The sequence below is a fragment of the Oncorhynchus tshawytscha genome, linkage group LG04 (genome assembly GCF_018296145.1).
Source record: "Oncorhynchus tshawytscha isolate Ot180627B linkage group LG04, Otsh_v2.0, whole genome shotgun sequence".
NCBI classification, from domain to species: Eukaryota; Metazoa; Chordata; class Actinopteri; order Salmoniformes; family Salmonidae; genus Oncorhynchus; species Oncorhynchus tshawytscha.
In genome coordinates, this window is record NC_056432.1 from 27001961 (window position 1) to 27025711 (window position 23751).

Below are 23751 nucleotides of genomic sequence, written 5' to 3' on the forward strand. Positions count from 1 at the left end.
AATTTTATATGGAAAGGGAAACGTCACAGAATTAAAATGAGTACACTCCAGCAACCCAAAGGTTTTGGGGGTCTAGGTTTACCCAACTTGATCAAGATCAAATTTCTTCCTTGGTTGGAAACAGAGGAAAATATAGTGTCACCATTTACATTGAAAGATGTACTATTCTCTGCCTTAACTCCTATATTTTGCCGTACTCAGTTTGGACCAATCATCGCCCACTCAATACAGACCTGGCAACAAATTGAGAAACTGGGTAATTGGGAAGTGCAATGGCATACCCAAACAACAATATTTAGGAATAACTCCCTACCTTTGGGAGGGAAACCTACTTTTTTTAAACAATGGTCTGAACAAGAAATTAAACTTTTGGACATAATGAATGATGAAGGTTTATTAACCTTTCATGACCTAAAAAATATGTAGAATTGATCTCGTTCATCATTTTGATTTTTTTTTTGCAGTTAAGAGCCGCTATGCACACTTATAGAGTCAACCACTCCCATTCCATTCACTCACTGAGATTTTAGCCAGTCAAAACAGAAGTGGAGGTTTTGTATCCAATCTATATAAAAAAAACTACTAGAAGCCCTCTGTAAACCAATATGAATAGTTATGGTATGAAATAGAGATATTCAAGACTACAAACAAAAAACAGATTGGAAAAGAGTCTAAAACAATATCTCAATGTCCTCCCGGAATTTGAATCATCAACTAATACACTACAAATTAATTCACAGATGTTATTTGACTCCGGAAACACTGCCAATTTAAAATTGCTTCTATTCCAAATTGTCTGTTGTGTTCTCAAAAAATATTGGAGCCTACATGCACATGATGTGGGACTGCCCCAGTGTGAAGACCTTTTGGTCACAAGTTGCCAGGTCTGTGTCGAGTATAGTTGGTGCTGCCATTCCCTATCTCAACCAATATATTATTGTTGAAGTATGACTATTCACTGACTCTCATAGTACCACAGAAACAAGTATGGTTGTCTGGACTGACTGCGGCAAAAATAATGTTAGTGACCAGATGGAAGCCTCCACATAAACTCAGCATAACTCGAGGGGTACACAACTTCCTTGACATTCTTTCACTAGAGCACTCCATAGCTCTTTTGAACAGCGCCAAGGAAACAACATTAGATACATTCAGTAGAGGAATCGAAAAGGTCAAAAGCTTATTATGAGTTCATGTAATGTAATCATGTTTGAACGTATCAATTGTATTTTTAATATCTGTATCGAATATCGATGTATGCAGGCTGATTCTATTCATGTGTGCCTTGGTCCCACAAATAATTATACAAACATAAGATGAGTTGCCCATGACATTTTGTTTCATGCATAGATATGTCCACAACATGAGCCAGTGGGGGGAGAGAGGGAGGGAGGGAGGTGGGAATAGGAATGGGTCACACCCACTGAGAATGGGGGAGGAGATGGGACAGACAGGACAAATAATGTTTTTTTTTTTTAATTTACTGTTTTTTGTTTCTTTATATATGTACAATTTGAATAGTATTGCCTGTCTGGGATCTGAACCCCTCACAAAAAAATACTAAATAAATAAAAGTTGGTCACACAAAAAAAAGAAGGGATGGAGAGGACGTCACAGCCATCAACAAATCAGATGACAAAGGGGGGGCTTTATGGCGAGGAGAGTTACAGAGAAGAGGAGCATCTGGTAATCATCTTCATAAAGCTCCCTTTGAAAGTGCTGATTCGGGAGCTGTGTATTCTGATGTGGCAGTACTGGTGAGGCTCAGGATGCTGACAGGAGTTTGGGTGGTGAAATACTAGCCTACATCTGTTCTTTCAGCCATGCAGGATTGAGGGCACTAAATGTAATTGATTACAAGGTTTAATGGATCCATTTTGCCACAGTTTGATTATCCAACAGGGCTCTCTTCAGAAATAAATAACACAAGCAGATTAGGGTTTAACCATTAATCTCCTCAGATGGACCACTCCTCTATCACTCCCACACACACTGAAGTCCCCGTCACAAATGGCATGTGTGGTTTTAATGTCATTATCCTAGCCTAAATAGACAAATAAATATCCCCCCGTTATACTGTCATTTCAAAAAGGTTAGGAATGCCTCTCCATGACATCCTTATTTGTTGTTATTGTTGTGTCCATGCTGTAGAAATGGCTGTATTGAAGAGATCGCTACCAATGAATCCATTTCAACATATCAAGTGAAAAATCCTTCCAGTTAATGCCAAACCTGAGACTTCCCCCTCCTCGTCGTCCAGATTCAGACAGAAATGACATTAGTATTCTGAAGCGGCCTCCCCCTAGCAGTAGCTGGTGCCAGCCACTTCATTTGTCATTTATTGCTCCATGACAACTGAAGTAACTGAACCTCTACCCAATGGAACATCTCTGCCAGCCTGGTGGCCTTTTTCCTCATTGTGGTCGAGGCAGTGTTGAGAGGACCTTGGTGGAAATAAGGGCACAAATACAATTTTGTGGGGCAATGAGTTGGTTAGTAGGAACCCTGGCCACTAATCCTTCTGAGCTGTTTATTGTATGCACTCCCATGAAGGCTGGCTGAGCTTAGGGGGAGATAGGAGAAGGGGGAGGAACGAGGGGAGAGGAAAGAAGAGAAGAAAGCAGAGGGAAGAAGAGAGGGTGGTTTTTCCTCACTAAAAACGACATCAGACCCCCATTGAGGACAGATGTACAACTGCTATACGAGCATTCATGTTGTCAAAATAACCAAGCCAATGCAATACAAAGTAAATTCGAGCTAATTAAATTGGCCAAAACAACTAAAAGAGTCCTAAAAAACACATTGTAGGTTTGTATTCAGATGCTGATTCATTGCAGTCTTGTTTGAGAGGCAACAGTGACATGGGGGTCCAAACATCAAATATCAGTGCAAGTGCTTTTGAAGTGTGTAAAAAAAAAATGAAAACAAATGTAGCCTTCTAAGTCAGGCTCACACAAACACAATCCAATGTCAAAAAGCACAGTGTTTCCTCAGATTTCAGCCTGTTTGAACTCCCTCTGCTTGTCTGACACATAATATTTGTGCGCCCCAGTGTAAGACATGAACTCAGCATCTCTCCAGAGCCAGCTACAGGCCCCTGTTTGTAGAGCTGCTCTCTGGGTGCTGTCTGCTGATTCACAAGGCATGACCTTCAGAGGGACTGGGCCACAGCGCAATGTCTGTGTCACCAGCAAATGATTAATGAGAGGCAGAGATAGGAAGGTGAGAGGGAGAGAGCGAGAGAGAGGAAGGTGAGAGAGGGATAGAGAGAGAGAGCTATAACTCAGTTGGTCTAAAACCAGGCAGGTTGTCAGTGCCCTTAAATCTTGACACTACCTTACCAATATTTACCTCCCCATCTTTCCACCATAATATGTACTGCAGGCTTCAGATTTAGACCCTCAGATTTCTGTAATGGCTGTATAATGGGTGCTAGCTGATGAGTATTCAGTAATGCATACAGATAATTCTGTAATACAACAACAGGCCTACAATTAGTCTGTGAGAAATGGGGTTTTATCAACATATGTTTAAGGTGCTTTAATTCAGCTATAGTCAACCTGACGTCTCCAACTACAGTTTGTTTTGATCAAAAGAGTTGAGAACAAGGTTGCCATGAGCAGTGTGAGTGTGATGAAATCAATTGAACCTACGAGGGCGGTATACCCAAAAAGTCAAAAGTCAATCAGTCTCATGGTATCTGACAGCTTTTTGAGCAGCATATTGTATCTAACTTCTCCCAAAGCAATTCTGTATAAACTTCCAGGCTACCCCCTGTCTCATGAGCCATTACCCATCTTCATCTCACCTCAGACACTGCTAATTTGGCATGTCTAGACAACATTGACATCAATCACTGGATAACGACCAATTAACCTTTTAGCCTGGGCTCCATTACATATCTGGGTTGGCAGCTCTGCCAATTTGTTACAATACATTTCATTCAAATAGTTTCTAAGAATATCAAAACAATGCCCACTCAACATATATTCAAGGATTGGCCTTCAATTGTGAATGAAACCAGACTCAATGTTAAGATGACACAATAAAGACTTTTCCATATGCAGAGCCTTGATTCAATACACAACCATAAATATGTGTCAAATTCAGTTAATTCTCTAAGCATGCACACACACACACCAGTTTGTGTCTTGCTCTTCATATTCTTGGTCGTTAGTACACAGATGGTCACATTGTATTTTATAAACGCCTGTTTATTTGGGTACAAATGCATTTATTTAAACAACTTAACTTCTGCCACTCATGTAAACACTGGATAGTACCATTCTCTTGCTAAGCATGCCCTCCAGCATACTCTCTGGACGTTGGGCTTCAATCACTACAGAAAGAGATTGACTGAGATCGAGAAGAATTGCCATAAACGGGAGGATTCAATAATGTCAAACATGCATGGGGAGGGAGATTGATACACATTCCTGATCTCCAATTGATGAAATGCTTCTGTTCTCCGGTCAAAGGATAATCTCACCCACTGATTTATCTGTGATGAGAATGTTTTACAGAACATTGATCTCTCTCCCTTTCCTCCCAATCCACTTCCATCCACTCACTCTCTCTGTCACACAAAATGTAATGTAACAACAAAACAAAATGGAGCACATGACAACGACATGGATGCAGCGCAGAACAGAACAGCAATAACCTCACATGAAGTACTTGAGCTTTTTTTTAAAGCTGAAGATGTCAGCACCACTGATATGGACAAAACCTTATCAAACTAAATCACAATGGATCTGATTACGATTTTTCCATAGAAAAAGAGTTGGAAATATCATGTTTTCCATTGACAAACGTTCCATCTATTGATATACTATAGGCTACAAGAAGCTGTAGCAGAGATGATAAATGAGGTAAGAATGGTATAAAACCATAGGAACCTGTAAACAATTATCAGTCAAATATATTTCCATTCAGAAAATGGAGGGAAAATTGATCAGTATAAAGGACTGGGTCATGGCATCTCCATTCCAATTAAAAGATGAATCTGAATAATGGTTTCATGAACTAGCCACTGAGTACTGTTGAGGAATATTGGGGGGATGCTGTCCACCTGTTTAACCAAGGACATTACTCTGTCTGATTCAGCCATACTCATATCTAATTTCTATAAATCAAATCAACCTATGCAGAAACTCTTTCCTTGATTTCAAAAGAAAGGGAGTGATACTTGAAACATAAACAGACCAGGGGAGCCATAGAGGAAGGAGAGATTCTGGGCTTTACTATATCATTACATCTCCCTCTGTACTGAATGACTCACAGACATGCAGCCTGGTCTCATAGAATATATGTAACATAGAAAATGTAAATATGGGCCACTCAAATTAGTATGATATGTTACGTTTGATATGGTTACATACACAGAAGGTTACAAAAAGGAAAGTAGGGTGGTTGGTTGGGGTGGATAAGTAGCCGTATAAAACAAATGACTAGCAACCCAAAGGTTGTTTGTTTGAACCTCATCACGGACAACTTTAGCATTTTAGCTAATTAGCAACTTTTCAACTACTTACTACTTTTTAGCTACATTAATTAGCATGTTAGCTAACCCTTCCCCTCAACCTAACCTTAACTCTTTTAGCTAACCCTTCCTCTAACCCTAACCTTAACCCTTTAACCTAACTCTTAGCCTTAACCCTAACCTTATCCATAAACCCTAGCCTAGCTAATGTTAGCCAGCTATTCAAATTTGTAACATATTGTACATTTTTCAAATTTGTAACATTGTGTACGTTTTTCAAATTCGTAACATATCATACGAAATGGATGATGGACATCCACAAATGAATACATACCATACATGCCATACCATATCATACTAAATGGTGTGTCTCGGATTTACTGTACCAGTCAAAAGTTTGGACACACCTACTCATTCAAGGGTTTTTATTTATTTTGACTATTGTCTACATTGTATAATAATAGTTAAGACATCAACACAATGAAACAACACATGGAATCATGTAGTAACCAAAAAAGTCTATATATTTTATATTTGAGATTCTTCAAAGTAGCCACCCTTTGCCTTCATGACAGCTTTGCACACTCCTGGCATCTATATTTTGATTTGTTTAACACTTTCTTTTTTTAGGTTACTACATGATTCCATATGTGTTACTTCCTATTTTTGATGTCTACACAATGTAGAAAATAGTAAAAAATAAAGAAAAACCCTTGAATGAGTAGGTGTGGCTAAACTTTAGGCTGGTACTGTACATACAGAATCATACAAAATTCTCTGAGACCAGGTTGTAACATGAGATCACAGCTTGAAAACACAAACTAACAGCTTTTACATTACAAAGCAAGAGGGAGGGCAAAATGAGATTGTAGAGACAAGAAAGTAGGGCTATTGGGGCTTGAAATGTTTCCACCTGAAAATGAAATGTGACCAAAAATGTAATTCAAATGTTAATTGTCTTATATTCAGAGGACATGTTTAAGCTTGCTCTGCATTCTGATGTTTGGCATAAGAGAGAACTACAGAAATTCTATTACATTTCCAACTGCTCTGACTGCCCATTGAGGAAGAGAGGACAAGGGATAATAGAGATGAGGAAAACCTCTGCTCTTTTCATCTGCAAGGCTATTAGTTATTCTGCCAACAGAAAACAGATTAAGTATTCCATTTAGTGCTCTCATATACTACATTGGACAAATCCAAGCCAGGACAGCCCGAAAATATTTTTGGGATCTCAGATTGTTCTGGAAATTGTCACATAGATACTTCATTGGGAGGACTGACCAGGTAAAAGCTATGATCCCTTATTGGTGTCACCTGTTAAATCCACTTCAAATCGGTGTAAATGAAGGGGAGGAGACAGGTTAAAGAAGGATTTTTAAGCCTTGAGACAATTGAGACATGGATTGTGTATGTGTGCCATTCAGAGTGTGAATGGGAAAGACAAAAAATGGAAGTGCCTTTGAACGGGGTATGGTAGAAGGTGCCAGGCACACCGGTTTGAAAATATGTTTTCCTAAAAACATGTCTAGAAATGAACAAAATCAAAAGGAGTACATTGAGATAATATAATACCTTAAAGCACACTGTAAGGACTACAATGACACCAAGATTTGTCTGTATCATGTGCGGTTCACGGATCATAGGATTTTACAGGATGCAAGGGTACTTTTGAAATATTAATATAAATATGTTTGATGTTGGATAAATTAATGTAACATTTTGTGAGCATAAATATACCAAGATGTTGTTTGTATCAGGTACGGTTCACGGACAATAGGGTCTTACAGGAAGTATGTATAGGTCTAAAAAGGGCCTAAAATGGCAACTTTCATCTCGCTTGGCTACCCAAACTTTTTTTGTATAACACCCCTTGTGCCCATCATCACCACAAATTACTTCAATGATGGCAGTCTCAGACTAATGTATGCAGCGAACGATAGAGCAGCAGAAGGATTTTAATGTGAGTCGTCAGGCTAACTTATTATTATTATTATTATTTTAATTATGCAAAATTGTAATTATTCGCCTACCTCCTCATGCCTTTTGCACACAATGTATATAGACTCTCTTTTTTTCTTTTTTTTCTACTGTGTTATTGACTTGTTAATTGTTTACTCCATGTGTAACTCTGTGTTGTCTGTTCACACTGCTATGCTTTATCTTGGCCAGGTCGCAGTTGCAAATGAGAACTTGTTCTCAACTAGCCTACCTGGTTAAATAAAGGTGAAATAAAAAATAAAATAATTGTAATTTTTTTTATTTAACCATAATTGAACTAGGCTAGCCAGTTAAGAACAGATTCTTAACGTTCATCATGATTTTCTAAAAACAAATTGTGACACAAATGTAAAAAGCATGTCAAACATCCTCCCTCCCTATTAAGTTTCTATGTGAGAATTGCCATGACAATTTCAAATACCCAAAATATTTTTGGGCTGTCCTGGTTTGGAATCGCCTCATTCTCATATAAGAGCAAGATAGACAGACTGCCTCAGTTCTTCTCACCTCAGCTTTCTCCTGCACATTGAGTCTGGTTTGACTAGAAACTGTTCTGCACCTGTGCACTTAATAATGGATGACATTACTGAGAACATGCATCTAAAATACATTTTTGCTTTCGCCTTCGGTGTGTTATGTGGGATTTGAGATACTTGAGGAGGAAATGAAGAAAAACATACTACAACAAGGCAAAGCACTGGTAAGTGGTGCTAATATATTATAGGAAATAGAAACTACCTTCTATAATATTGGTGCAATTCATGAGCAACATTTCTCCACTCCAATGTGTATGGGACTTTTGGCTACCAAAGGGAACACTGAGTCAGAGAGAAAGGTGCAGACTTAAGTGGCCCTGCTATATCTCCCTAAGCAAAGCATGCCCTGTTAATCATTATCTACTATTCTGCCAAAGGCCAACCAGCAGCAATACAGGGGAAGGCAGATACATGGCATCAGGGAAAGAGGGCACACGCAAAAGTGCCTAATTAAGCATGGGCAAATCAATAAGTATTTCTGTGCGACTTCCTCCCTCAACCCCTTAGCATCTGTCTGTGGTCCTGAGAAATGGTCATGTAAAAAGAAGCTATGCAGCATGAATTTCCATCTTCAGTAGTCAAAATATGAATGCCATTGCTTTACTTTTGATAAGTATTATTTCAATGTATGCTACACTGTAATACTGCAGCTGTAAGGTAAAATGTGCGAAATAGACTGGCTTAATCTGATTAGATGGCTTGTAATTAAGGGGGCCAGAGGGCCATAATATCAGTTCACATTATTGTTATGCTCAATTTGTAAAGCTTAACAGTATGAGATCTGCTGGGGCTCCCTGTGTCAGATTTTTATTCATCTGGTGGCGCAATTACGCAATGTCCCCTCTCTTTCCAATAATTATTTTGGCTGGGAAACAAATCAATGAACTGATGACCATAAATCCGCTTAATCTTTATCAAATGAGGCTTTGAGAGACATCAGAGGAAACACAGGTGGTTGGATAAAATAGTGGTGATATGTTAAAGGGTAAAAGTAGTAAAGGGAAAACCTTTCTAGTCCATGAACCTTGTTTCCACTTTCCTTCTCTGCCTTTCCCTTCTACCTCAGTGGTTTCCAACCTTTTTTGGTTATAGTACCACCAACTGAATATTGCTCTGCCCGGAGTACCCCTGAAGTACCCCTCATGTGCATCTTACCAGTGGTTGGGAAACACTGCTTTACAGTATACATTCCTCTGTTACTCAGTTCTAAACCACTCAGTGTAGCTCGCTACACAGCCTCTCACTCAGTCTCAGATCTCCAATGCAGACTTCCAATGTCCTGTTTATAAACTGTAAGAAAACAGCCTGATTGCAGTCTTACAACATCAAGGGCATCTGCTTACTGTGGTAGTACATTGTCAACAAAAACCTGCTTGGTTTTGCACCTCTTTGGCTAGAACCAGAAACATCTAATGAAAGAGGCATTGAGAGAGAGAGGCCAGGTTTGAGATAATACTTTAGATTGAACTTATCCTCTACTGAGGATCTGCTGTACTTGATAATTAAATACCTTTACTGAGCTTTAATGTCATGTAATATACCAGCCATTACACCTGAGAGGTGATAAAGGTATAGCCTCTGTCAATTTATCACAATCAAGATAGTAAGTAAGAGAGTGAGAGTTCAAATAAGACAATAGTGACATTTTACCACATAAAAAGCCATCGGCAAGGTTTGCTGTTGTAGCGAATATACACGATAGGCAAAGACTCACTGCACAGTGACTTGATATGGTATGTAAAAAAAAAATGTAATCATTCTATTTTGACTACAGTAAGATATATATTCACACAGGAGTGCAGGAAAGCTCAAGCTTCACTCTCTCTTAATCAATTCATGATGCTTATTTTTTGACTGAAAGAGGCATACTGTACTTTACAACATGATCTGGGTTTACAAATAGATCTGAACTAGCCTGGCATGTTATGACTCAAGTCACAATGCATTGACTCATATTTCCTATCCAACAAACAAACAGAGCAAGAGGATAATGTAAAATATATTTTTATCCCCAAAATCACTGAGAAATTTACCTCTGGTGCCCAGCAGTGGAAATGGATCATACCTCACATTCTCTGGAGCCTGAGATTGTGTATGTGTAGGGTCCAGTCCCATTAACCAGCACATCCATAGTTGCAGAGTTTGCAGGTTTGTAGTCCACATAATACTCTTGCAGAGGTGAGCTGAGAGTGCTTTCTGTTTCCCGCACATTCTTTCGCTGCTTTTTGACCATGGAGCGCTGCTGGAGCTGCTTAATGCTGTTGGGGTAGCGCTTCCAGGACACATAAATAACCAGGAGAATTATAGCCACCGACAGGAAAAGTGCCACACAGCCAGCAATAATCTTATGGAGAGACACATACTCAAAGTCTTGCTCTGGGGTGGTAGGGGAGACCCCTGAAGGAGACGGAATGGTCGTAGCACTGCGAGTCAACTCCTCTTCAACCCGAGACAACGTGGGAAGGGGCAGGAGCTCAGGCTGAGATGGGATGTTGAGGGAGGCTGTGGTTGAGACAAAAGGGGTGGTGGGAGTGACCTTACAGATACTAAATGTCTCTACTGCATCGATCACTTTCTCTCCTTGGGCCTCCTTAGGCCCAGCACAAATCATAGTGGTCTCCTTGTTCCCCTTGAAGTTCCTCAGCCAGGCCACTAAGGGGCAGATGGTAGGGCTACAGTACCACACATTACCAGCTAGGCTGATGGTGGTGAGGGAGATCCAGGCATCCACTGTCTCCTGGGACATGTTGCGAAGCTTATTGGAGTCCAAGTTCAGGGTCTGTAGGTTGGGGAGACATTGGTACGTACTGGCATCCACAACTTGCAGTTCATTTCCAGAAAGGTCCAGTTTTTGCAAGGACGTCCACGTCCAGGTTAGACCCTGGTTTATTGACTTAATTCGGTTCCATTGCAAATAGAGTGCCCGCAGGTTGGTGAGGCGGGGAAAGTGAGAGAAGTTGATCTTTGAGAATTGATTGTGTTCCAAATGAAGCTCGATCAACTTGAGCAGCCCAGCAAAAGCATTTCGAGTCAGGCTTCGCAATCTATTGTAGCCTAGATCGAGGAATTCCAAATTGCGCAAATCCTGAAAAACACGCATTGGGACAGTTTTCAGGGAGTTGGACCGCAAGTGGAGACTGAGCAACTTCCGCATGCCCTGAAATTGACTGGGCTGGAGGGCCTGCAGCTTGTTGTAAGAAAGATCAAGATTGCGTAAGTTAGGGACAGTATGGAAAGTGTTGTTTTGTAGCTGTGTGATCTTGTTAGAGCTGAGAATCAACTCCTTGAGCCTCCGTACCCCATGGAAGGCTTGGCTGTCCACTGTGTTAATGTAGTTGTGGTCGAGATAAAGCCAAACAAGCTGACTCAGGCCTGAGAACTGACTAGCTCTGAGATTCACTAAACTGTTGTAGCGCAGAGAGAGGCCCTGGCATCCCACAGACACATTGTTTGGCACATCCCGGAAGGCATTGGACTCACAGTATACTATTTTCCCATCACATCTACAGCTTTGAGGACAGGCTCGCTCACTGATTGGAGACGCTAGCAGCCAGCCCTGCACCAACAATGGGATCATGAACCATCTACGTCGCATCAGGGATCCTGCAGACATGGGGAAAAAAGATAAGGACACTCAAAAAGTGTATATGTTTATGTCAGTATCTGTTAAAATGATCATGCTGAGAATAAACATGTTGACACTATGAATGAAGAGGGAGGGAAAATGTGATCTAATTTTCCGCACTATTTTCTTAAACAAGCTTTATCAACTTGTTTTAGGGGACCAGCAGGCTATAGTCCTTCCCGCTTCTAGAACCGCTTACATTCAAACTAGCACTTGAGATGAGAATAAATCGCTTTCATCCTAGGGACCAGTGCCTATCCACGGTCAGAGGTTGAGAAACCTAGGGGTTGTTTAGGGGAATAGTGGAGAGTGGTACTGTGTGGTAAAACATCTAACTTACTCTGAACAAAAATATAAACGCAACATGTACAGTGTTGGTCCCATGTTTCATGAGCTGAAATAAAAAGATCCCAGAAATATTCCATACTCACAAAAAGCTTATTTCTCTCAAATCTTCTGAACAAATTTGTTAAAATCCCTGTCAGTGAGCATTTCTCCTTTGGCAAGATAATCCATCCATCTGACAGGTGTGGCATATCAAGAAGCTGATGAAACAGCATGATTATTACACAGGTGCACCTTGCGCTGGGGGCAATTAAAGTCCACTCTAAAATGTGCATTTTTGTCACACAACACAATGCCACAGATCTCTCAAGTTTTGAGTGAGTGTTCAATTGGCATGCTGACTGCAGGAATGTCCACCAGAGCTGTTGTCAGAGAATATAATGTTAACTTCTCTACCATAAGCTGCTTCCAACCTGCTTCAGAGAATTTTGTAGTACGTTCAACCGGCCTCACAACCGCAGACCATGTGTATGGTGTCAAGTGGGTGAGCGGTTTGCTGATGTCAACGCTGTGAACAGAGTGCCCCATGGTGACGGTGGGGTTATGGTATGGGCAGGCATAAACTAGGGACAGAGAACACAATTGCATTTATCGATGGCAATATGAATGCACAGAGATACCGTGACAAGATCCTGAGGCCCATTGTCGTGCCATTCATCCGCCACATTACCTCATGTTTCGGCCCATGTCGTAAGGATCTGTACACAATTCCTGGAAGCTGAAAATGTCTCAATTCTTCCATGGCCTGCATACTGGCCTGCAAGTTTAGGATGATCTGGATAGACAGGTACAACAGCATGCTCCAGTTCCCGCTAATATCCGACAACTTCACACAGCCATTCAGGAGGAGTGAGACAGCATTCCACATGCCACAATCAACAGCCTGATCAACTCTATGCGAGGATGTGAAGGATGTGTCGCGCTTCATGAGGCAAATGGTGGTCACGACAGATACTGACTGGTTTTCTGATCCACACCCCTACCTATTTAAAAAGGTATCTGTGACCAACAGATGCATATCTATATTTCCAGTCATGTGAAATTCATAGATTAGGGCCTAATGAATTTATTTAAATTGACTGATTTCCTTATATGAACTGTAACTCAGCAAAATCTTTGAAATTGCTGCATGTTGAGTTCATATTTTTGTTCAGTATAAATACAAAAACTGCATGCTGCAATAGTTCAGCTGCTGGTGTGCTTTTATAGATTAATTAGCAATCACATCCATCAATGTTGTATTCCTGTGGGTGATATTGAGAGTAATGTGAGGTAATATTGAAGGTTAGTAGTTCAAGAGGTATAGCAGCTATAAAGGAATCATGCTCTTGATTTTTTTTACTGTTAAAATGGCCAAGCAGTAATATTTGTAAATTAAAAGAGAATTGATGGGGATTTGTAATTTGAGAAAATCTATTAGTGACCCATACATGTGAGCTCAAGCCACAAGAAGTCTATGTGGCATAAAAGCTGTTATAAAAGTGGTGAACTTCCGTCTCACATATCATAATACTTTCATTGCAGTAATTGGACATTTAGTGGAGTACTATATCATGGGGCAAGAGAGGTATCTGAAAAATCTGCCAGCCCAGTTGTGGGACTGTGAACAATGTATGCATAAATGCAAATAAAAACTGAGACAGAAAAAGACTAAAGAGTCAGTGGTAGGCTAGGCTATGTTTCTGGTTGGCAATTCTACAGAAAAAGCCATAAGAATCAGCCCATGATTCTCTTGCCCCGTTCATTTCTCTGTCTCTATGTAACACATTGCCCTGGATTTTTTTTTTGTTACCCACAACGTCCCCTTTAGAGTCTAATTTGGTCATGAACTAACGTTTTCATAGAAATGTTCCTGTGATGTTTCCAAGAGACCATTCCCTTAATGTCAAATGTTACCATGTTCTCAGAACATAAGATATTCATGTTCTAGACAAGTTTCATGGGAACGTTGCAAAAACATTTGTGTCTAGTTTTCTGAGGGTTAGGAGAATATTCCATCAATATCCCACCAAACATACACAGAACATGGTTGCCATGTTCTCAGAACATAAGATATTCATGTTCTAGACAAGTTTCATGGGAACGTTGCAAATGTGTCCAAAAAAGATCATTATACATCATGTCATGTTACCAAGCCCATCAAGGCCCTGATTGGTGAACCACTCATAGTTCTTTGTCTCTTGGCAATGTTAGGGATACTCACACACAATGCTTTTAACATACAGTGTTTTCAATTGACATATTTGACACACATGATAACATTGTGTGTGTTCAATTCATCCGAAATTATTATTCAACCTCACCTGGAATTTGAACTCACAACCTCTCAGTTCACATTACTTCGATCTTCCTGAATCCTGCTATACCACCATGTCTGTGTAAGGTACTGTATAAATTACTCTGATTATTCTCACTTCAATGATTTTATTAACTTATTTCAGCTATTTAAGAGCTTTCAATATTGTTGTCTGATGTCGGTGGGGCATGTTAACCTGTTTTAATGACACTCATGAATCACTATGATCGATAAAATATTTTCTTGAGTGTACTTTTAACAGATCTGAGATTTACTCAGCACATTCACCCTATTGCTTACACCTATCAAGTTGTTTCAGATATACACAAGTGCCTATGGGAGGAGGGGTTAGGGCAGCGGTTCCCAAACTAGGAGTCACGATCCCATGTGGGGTCACCTGATATTAAAATGGGATTGCGGGAGCATTTCCAAAATCCTGGTTAAAAATCTTTACTTTTTAAAAATAATATGGTCTTTGTCTCTCGAAATCATTGTAATGTGGTTAACCTTAAAAATCTAAATTAAAATGATTTAAATCTGGCTGCTTTTCCTTCACTCTGCGGTCCAACTCATCTCAAACCATCTCAATTAGGTTGAGGTCAGGTGATTGTGGCGGCCAGGGTGGCAGTTAGCCTAGTGGTTAGAGCGTTGGGCCAGTAACCGAAAGTTTTCTTGATCGAATCTCTGAGCTGACAAGGTAAAAATCTATTGTTCTGCCCCTGAACAAGGCAGTTAACCCACTGTTCATAGGCTGTCATTGTAAATAACAATTTGTTCTTAACTGACAAGCCTAGTAAGTTAGAATTCAACCAGAGAATGCCCTTAGATTGTGGGAAAAGGCTGCACTTCAATCATTTGGTGAATGACTAAGCTATGAAACCCTACACTATTACAGAGACTTTGATATTATCAGCTGCAATTGATATGATGAAAACAATGTATGGGGAGGTAGAGGCACAGGAGCTCACATCAAAACCGTTGTCAGATAACCCTCTGAAACTAAGAATTGATGCTATAGCTAGTAATCAAAAGGCAACTGACTGAACGACTCAAAAACTCCATCTATCACGAGACTGCTGGCAGTCCTCTGCACTCTAGTTATGAATGTGTCTCCCTCTGCCATATGGACACATTGTATGTTACACCCACTTATCTATAATGGATACACCGAGAGAAACGGGTGGAAAAAGAGCTGAGTGCAAAACTCTGAGATATTCAGAACGTAACTGATTGTAAACTACATTGCACACGCCTGTTCTCAAAACTATGTGGAGATATGGGATCAGATGTTCTATTTTCACACAGAGAGGGGGAGTGTTGGAAATATTTTTCGAATTGAGAGAGGGAGCTGTTGTCATCCGCAATGGATGTAAAAAAAACAGTCTTTGTAGACTTTCTGTGTAATGAAAAGAAATGTGTCTCCTTGCCTAGGTAACAGACATATTTGGGAAACTCAACAAACTGAACCCAAGCATGCAGGGGAAATACCAACAAATTCTACAGATGAGTGACCGAATCAGCTAAATCCACCTGACTGGAATCCTGGCTCAGTTGACATGCTGGTAAGTGAAATCGAACAGCTGATCGAGCTGTCATGTGACTGAATGCTGCAGACAACCCATTCACGGCTTTGGTTCCTGACTCAAACAGAATACTGTGCCGTTTCCCTCCATGCATTAAAACTTATGGAATGCTCATTCAGTGCTCTCGTCTGCATTAAAAAAAAAATATAGATCCAGGTTGAATGTCGACCACGCCTCCTGACTTTGAGAAGCTCCGAGGCAACATGCATCAAGCACACCCATCTCCATTAGTGGTGGTAAGATAAGATAAATATGTCAGACTAATTTGCAATTGATTGTCATAGCCCCACATTAAAAGTATATGATGGTGAGTTCAGAATACAATCAGAAATACTGTTTTGCAATTGACTGCGATAGCCCCAATGAAAAAAGTAAACATTGGCTGTTAATAACATGGTTGGGGTCGCAAGAATTTTCAGATATCAAAATATCGTTTGCGAACACCTGCGTTAGGGTTTCCTCTGGACAGGGCCTAACTATACTAGCCCAATAAGCACATGCACTAGAGATATCCCTTATTGGGAGAGTGGTTAGGGAGCTCGTCATTGGTGCTGATAGCCTGGGTTTGAGATCCGGTAGGGGAATCCTCTTAATGTCACATTCTTAGCCATGTATATTAATGTCATTATTTGGCAACAGTTACAACACACTCATCTGATCTATTTCAAATGAGTGTCTCGTTGAAAGATTGGAATATGTAGGATTACCCCTTGAGCACGAATTATGACCACATTTCCACTACCTTTCATGAATTATCAATATTTATTAATTCTATATAGCTGAGCATCTCTCCATTGTCTTCTTGACATCCACACCACATACCATCTATATCATGCATTTACAAGTTCAAGAATGGATGTTCATCCCAAGTGATTCTGTCGAAATGTCTGTTTTTACACATTAAAACTTGGAGCTGCAATTCTGTGTTGTATATTGTTTTGGTATAACTGGCATCATCATTGCTTAAATGGCAAATGTGAGAAAGTACAGACTTCTGTAAATATACACATTTCTGATATTCTGAGAATATGGCAACCATGTTCTGGGCATGTTTCTATCAGAAGCAACACTACCACTTGGGCCATGTTTTGGCAACAAATTAGGAATGTTACAGATAGAAATGCACAGTAGCGGTGCGTGAGTAAACTCACCAGGGAAGCCAGAAAAAAAGGCATATTACAACCTTTGTGTTGCGATAATTGCACTGTTTGCTCTATAACCTGTTAGTTCATATGCCTTGACATTGTGGTATACTGTATAGGCCTAAGGCCAAAACTATTTAGTGTCCAATCAACGTAAGATAAATACACTGCTCAAAAAAATAAAGGGAGCACTTAAACAACACAATGTAACTCCAAGTCAATCACACTTCTGTGAAATCAAACTGTCCACTTAGGAAGCAACACTGATTGACAATAAATGTCACATGTTGTTGTGCAAATGGAATAGACAACAGGTGGAAATTATAGGCAATTAGCAAGACACCCCCAATAAAGGAGTGGTTCTGCAGGTGGTGACTACAGACCACTTCTCAGTTCCTATGCTTCCTGGCTGATGTTATGGTCACTTTTGAATGCTGGCGGTGCTTTCACTCTAGTGGTAGCTTGTGACGGAGTCTACAACCCACACAAGTGGCCAGGTAGTGCAGCTCATCCAGGATGGCCCATCAATGCGAGCTGTGGCAAGAAGGTTTGCTGTGTCTGTCAGCGTAGTGTCCAGAGCATGGAGGCGCTACCAGGAAACAGGCCAGTACATCAGGAGACATGGAGGAGGCCGTAGGAGGGCAACAACCCAGCAGCAGGACCGCTACCTCCGCCTTTGGGCAAGGAGGACCAAGAGGAGCACTGCCAGAGCCCTGCAAAATGACCTCCAGCAGGCCACAAATGTACATGTGTCTGCTCAAACGGTCAGAAACAGACTACATGAGGGTGGTTTGAGGGCCCGACGTCCACAGGTGGGGGTTGTGCTTACAGCCCAACACCGTGCAGGACGTTTGGCATTTGCCAGAGAATACCAAGATTGGCAAATTCGCCACTGGCGCCCTGTGCTCTTCACAGATGAAAGCAGGTTCACACTGCGCACATGTGACAGACGTGACAGAGTCTGGAGATGCCGTGGAGAACGTTCTGCTGCCTGCAACATCCTCCAGCATGACCGGTTTGGCGGTGGGTCAGTCATGGTGTGGGGTGGCATTTCTTTGGGGGGCCGCACAGCCCTCCATGTGCTCGCCAGAGGTAGCCTGACTGCCATTAGGTACCGAGATGAGATCCTCAGACCCCTTGTGAGACCATATGCTGGTGCGGTTGGCCCTGGGTTCCTCCTAATGCAAGACAATGCTAGACCTCATGTGGCTGGAGTGTGTCAGCAGTTCCTGCAAGAGGAAGGCATTGATGCTATGGACTGGCCCGCCCGTTCCCCAGACCTGAATCCAATTGAGCACATCTGGGACATCATGTCTCGCTCCATCCACCAACGCCACGTTGCACCACAGACTGTCCAGGAGTTGGCGGATGCTTTAGTCCAGGTCTGGGAGTAGATCCCTCAGGAGACCATCCGCCACCTCATCAGGAGCATGCCCAGGCATTGTAGGGAGGTCATACAGGCACGTGGAGGCCACACACACTACTGAGCCTCATTTTAAGGACATTACATCAAAGTTGGATCAGCCTGTAGTGTGGTTTTCCACTTTAATTTTGAGTGTGACTCCACATCCAGACCTCCATGGGTTGATAAATTTGATTTCCATTGATAATTTTTGTGTGATTTTGTTGTCAGCACATTCAACTATGTAAAGAAAAAAGTATTTAATAAGAATATTTCATTCATTCAGATCTAGGATGTGTTATTTTAGTGTTCCCTTTATTTTTTTGAGCAGTGTATGATGTTGGCTCTCCATGGTACTGATTTCTGTGTGTGTGTGTGCCTGCATGCGCGTGTATGTAGAAAAAACATGTTGACTCACCCTACTTGTAGAGAAACGCCGATGCCATCCTCTTCTTTCATTTTGTCTAAATGGTTTTATATTTTGTATTACTATTATTATTATTTTTCGGGCCTTTCGAAGTAAAAAAAAAAAGTACCTTGTTTGAACATTCTACACACATTTACATACTGTACATGTTTTTTTAGTTGTTTTTATTACAGTAGTTACATAGCAAGAATAAAGTAATTAGATTTTTTTATATACATTACATCTGGATAGATAGTACTTATACAATATACATCATGTTTTCAGCCATAACTATTATACAACATGAACTTTTAAATCCACCCCTCAGCTACTCTCAGTCCATCCAACCTATCTCCATAAACCACCTGTTTATGATTTTCATGTGCCATATATTCTGTGATGTTTCACATAAATTCTGAACTGGTCTAGTTGCATAGTATCAACAAATTCTAGGTTTAAGATATCTTTTGACTAAAAGTACAGTTTTTTTGTTGATTGATTGACTATGGCTCACAACAGTACTATTTGTAGGGTTCATTGTAGATAAATTTGGTGATTTTTTTCAGCCATTCCTGAACCTGTGACCGGAAACAAGCTATAGTACACGATTTTAGTTTTTTGTTGTCCTAGGCTACCTGGCTAAAATTCTTGCTTGCTAGCCTAACTTCCTTTCATGGGCAATGATACCCCAGGCCATCTAATTAACATTAGCATACTACATCTAGCTACATGTCGAATTTATAGTTGGATCAGAATCGTCGTTATAATAATTGCTCAGACTAAATCCCTATCTCCATTCATGGCTGACTTAGGAAAGGGACAATTTTAGCTAACTAGCTAGCCACCGGAGGACAACAACGCCACGAGATGCAACAATTCAAATGTTTGTTCTGTCAATGACGTTTGGCTTTTGATGTGATTGGTCTGAAGCCAAATACAAACTGTCTTTCCTTGACATTTGTTTTGGTGCACCAGTACCATTCACAGCTGAGCTCACCCAGTTTATCTTAACACTGATTGGCTATTATTATTTGTATTTTTTATCAAGGGAGGCCAAATGGTCGCTGGCTTCCCTTGCAGTCAATGCTACTCGCGGCAATAATGGCATTCTCTTTTTGACAGCATCAGATAGATACGCTACACATACTGAGACAGAGGGGGGCTGTTAAATTTGCTCAGATGCTTTCTCTGGTGAGATACATTCAGCCACTTGTGAATTGAAGGAAATTTATGAAACACAGAGAGACTAAATAATAAATCAGTTTGTTCATTTTTTTCTTGGTACATTTTTGGGGGAAGCCTGGCTTTCCTTGGCATCCATGAATACATGCCACTGGAAATGCAATGAGGAGAGCTGATGTGATTCCTAATGAGAGACACACGTTAGTTCTACATAGTATATGTGGTGTGGATTTCAAAAAGAAGATAGCTGAGCATCTCAAAGAGAACTCTATCTAGAATTCTACCGATTCCCATCTTTGAATGAGAAACAAATTTGAATTAGATCAGATAAGTGTGTTGTAATTGTTGCCAAATAATGACATTATTAACATATATTGCTAAGAATCTGAGTGTAGGGTGACTCCCCTAGCAGGTCTTGAACCCAGGCCACCAGCACCAATGACAAACACCCTAACAACTGTCTCAATAAGGGATATCTCTAGGGTATGTGCTTATTGGACCAGTATAGTTAGACCCTAACCAGAATAAACCCTAACCCCTACTCCCTAAGCACTTGTGTAGATGTGAAACAACTTGATATGTGTAAATAATAGAATTAAGTAAATCTCAGCTCTGTTAAAAGTAAATCTCAGCTCTGTTAAAAGTACACTCAAGAAAACTTGTATTGATCATAGTGATTGAGGAGTATCATTAAAACAGCTTAATATTCCCCACCAACAATAGATAACAATACAGAAAGTGCTTAATTGTTGAAAAAGTCAATCAAATCAATGATGAGAGAGTATAGTCAAATTAACTGATAAATGACATAGACATAGTGGTGTAGCAGGAAGATCTGAATGCTGTAAACCAAGAGATTGTGAGTTCAAATCCCAGGTTGTAGAATAATATTTGCTCTATAAATGATAATGCACAATGTAATTGTGTGTCAAATATCTAAGTTGAAAACACTATGTTAAAAGCACTGTGTGTGAGCATCCCTAACCTTGCCAACAGACAAAAAGAGCTATGAATGGATCAGTGATTCACCAATCATGGCCTTGGCAACAGTAACAATGCATGATATGTATGGGGGGGAGGTCATTTATTTGGGACCATTAGGCTACTCCCTATCAACTGATGCAACCTTCCAATGAAACGTGTTGAGAACATTTAAATTGTACATTCTGAGAACATGACAACCATGTTTGGTGGGACATTGATAGACTATTCTCCCAACCCTCAGAAAACTGGACACATGAATGTTCTTCCAACTTCCCAAGAAACGTGTCTAGAAAATGTATATATTATATTCTGGGAACATGGCAACCATGTTCTGTGTATGTTTGGTTGGTGAAATGTTCTAAATTTAATAGCAAAACATGCAACAACAAAAAAAATGTCAGTTTTTTTGCTAACATAGATAGAATGTTCCTCTAACAGAAACACTGGACACTCATACATTAAGGGAACCAACAAAAACAATCTCAGAAGGTTTTTGCTAACATAGATAGAATGTTCCCCTAACTAACAGGAAAACTGGACACTCATACATTATGGGAACATTATGGGTAACATTACAAAAACGATATATCTTCCTAGATTTGTTAGCTGGGGCATTATGCTCAGGAGAACAGTGTCAAAACATCATCCAATGAAGGCAGACACTGATAAAACCAAAAACATAGCAAACCTGTTGATCAAAGTGAAAACGATTTATCTAGGCTATTATATATAAAAGCTGTATTATGTGTAGTGACCATAGTCTGTCCTTGCTCTGGTTACAATCTCGAGACAAGGAATAAAGTTATCAAAGCTATAACTTAATAGCAAGACATTTGAGATACAAGATCGTTTCTAAACCTGCTGTCTGCCTGGTAGGCTAATTTCATAAAGGCTGCTACCCTAACCTACCCCTGAGGCACATTCGTATTGGCATGCGGCAGATTGATAATGGTGTTCCGTTCAATGTGTGAGGGTCTGCATGGCATTATGCCTCTAGGGATTTTCTCTATTTTGTGAAGAAATTATAGGCCTATCAATATATTCCAGTAGCATAGGAAATACATAACACATGGGTTTTGACACAATCATGTAATCAATGACGTGATTCCTTCGTTTCTGAGCTGTTGTCTTGCCTAACATGAGCACAATGTATATGGACAAATGGAACACATTCTTTCATATTGTCTTCAACATACCCATGTCTGCGTGCTGTCGGCTTCTTTCCACAGGTTAGAGCCTTCTGATGCTTGACTCCAAAGCCCGCATGTCACGCGCAGTCCTCATTTGGTTGGACAAATAACCAACACCGCTCAACTAACCAGTGCAGCGAAGTCAGTGCAGCCAATTTGCTCCACAGCCAAAGGCACTGCACTGTGCACACCTGCCGCTGTGATCAAAAGTCTTGTAAGTATGGAGTAGCCTTATTTAGCGCTCGTATCCTTATATCAGTTGCATACCACGACTCCAATTACATAAGCAAAGCAAAGCGTTGTACTCTAACAGATGATGATGTAAAAAGCCCATAAACAGCATTCCACCAATGGGAAAATACACTTTGAAAATAAGTTTAGGCCTATGTGTGGGTTAACTCAAGAAACGCCAAATTAATAGCCTATCAAGTAACAAAATACGCTGATATTCCGAGCAGCAAGCGTGTAATCCAGTCAGCAAGCGCCAGTTAAAGCCTATGTTGGTGGGATTTAGCCAAGCAGATCACTGGCAAAGGTTTTCGCTCCATAGTCTAGTCGCAACTGGTCCTGATGAGAGAAATACATACAATTATACAGTTCTGTCGAATGCCAGTGCGCTCAGCCTCGCCAGACAAGGCTTTAAGGATGCCCTCTCCTGGCCATAACGCGTGCCAGCAGTTGCCATCAAATGGATGGAAGAATATACACAAAATGAATAGACCATTTTTTATGTCTGAACAATGAACTGTAAGGCTACTACACAATAACATAACGTTGCTGATTATTTATTGATTTCAACAAGCATATAAGGTTGCAGGCCTAAACTTAAAGCCAAGGCTAAAAGCATCTAGCCCATATATCAAGAAAAAAAGGCATCAGGTGTAGACTACACTAGTAATTTCGGTAGAAATTCTCTTCATATGCAATATGTTCTGCAGTTTATTTCGTTCCATTCATCATTTAAACCATCCGGGAAATAAAAGGCTTAGAGGCACAGTAAAGATACACTACATGACCAAAAGTATGCGGACACCTTCTTGTCGAACATCTCATTCCAAAATAAATGGCATTAATATGGAGTTGGGCCCCCCTTTGCTGCGATAACAGCCTCCACTCTTCTGGGAAGGCTTTCCACTAGATGCTGGAACATTGCTGTGGGGCCTTGCTTCCATTCAGCCAGAAGAGCATTAGGAAGGTTGGGCACTGATGTTGGGCGATTAGGCCTGGCTCGCAGCCGGTGTTCCAATTCATCCCAAAGGTGTTCGATGGGGTTGAGGTTAGGGCTCTGTGGAGGCCAGTCAAGTTCTTCCACACCGATCTCGACAAACCAATTCTATATGGGTCTCGCATTGTGCATGGGGCACTGTCATGATGAAAAAGAAGGGCTTTCCCTAAGCTGTGGCCACAAACTTGGAAGCACAGAATCATCTAGAATGTAATTGTATGCTGTAGCGTTAAGATTTCCCTTCACTGGAACTAAGGGGCCTAGCCCAAACCATGAAAAGCAGCTCCAGACCATTACTCCTCTTCCACCAAGGTTTACAGTTGGCACAATGCATTGGGGCAGGTAGCTTTCT

At 40.6% G+C, this 23751-nt stretch overlaps 1 protein-coding gene across 1 annotated transcript in view; it reads right to left on the reverse strand.

The window, feature by feature from the left end:
- LOC112248441 (leucine-rich repeat transmembrane neuronal protein 4-like) overlaps window positions 1–22724 on the reverse strand; it is a 69210-nt gene extending 46486 nt beyond the window's left edge. Inside the window, exons 1-2 of the mRNA XM_024417468.2 lie at window positions 22181–22724; window positions 10053–11622 (exon numbers count right to left, since the gene is read on the reverse strand). Coding sequence (XP_024273236.1) covers window positions 10079–11622; window positions 22181–22184 — 1548 coding nt within the window. The 5' untranslated portion in view covers window positions 22185–22724 and the 3' untranslated portion in view covers window positions 10053–10078. The remainder of the gene's footprint in view (window positions 1–10052; window positions 11623–22180) is intronic.
- Window positions 22725–23751: the final 1027 nt, after the last annotated feature.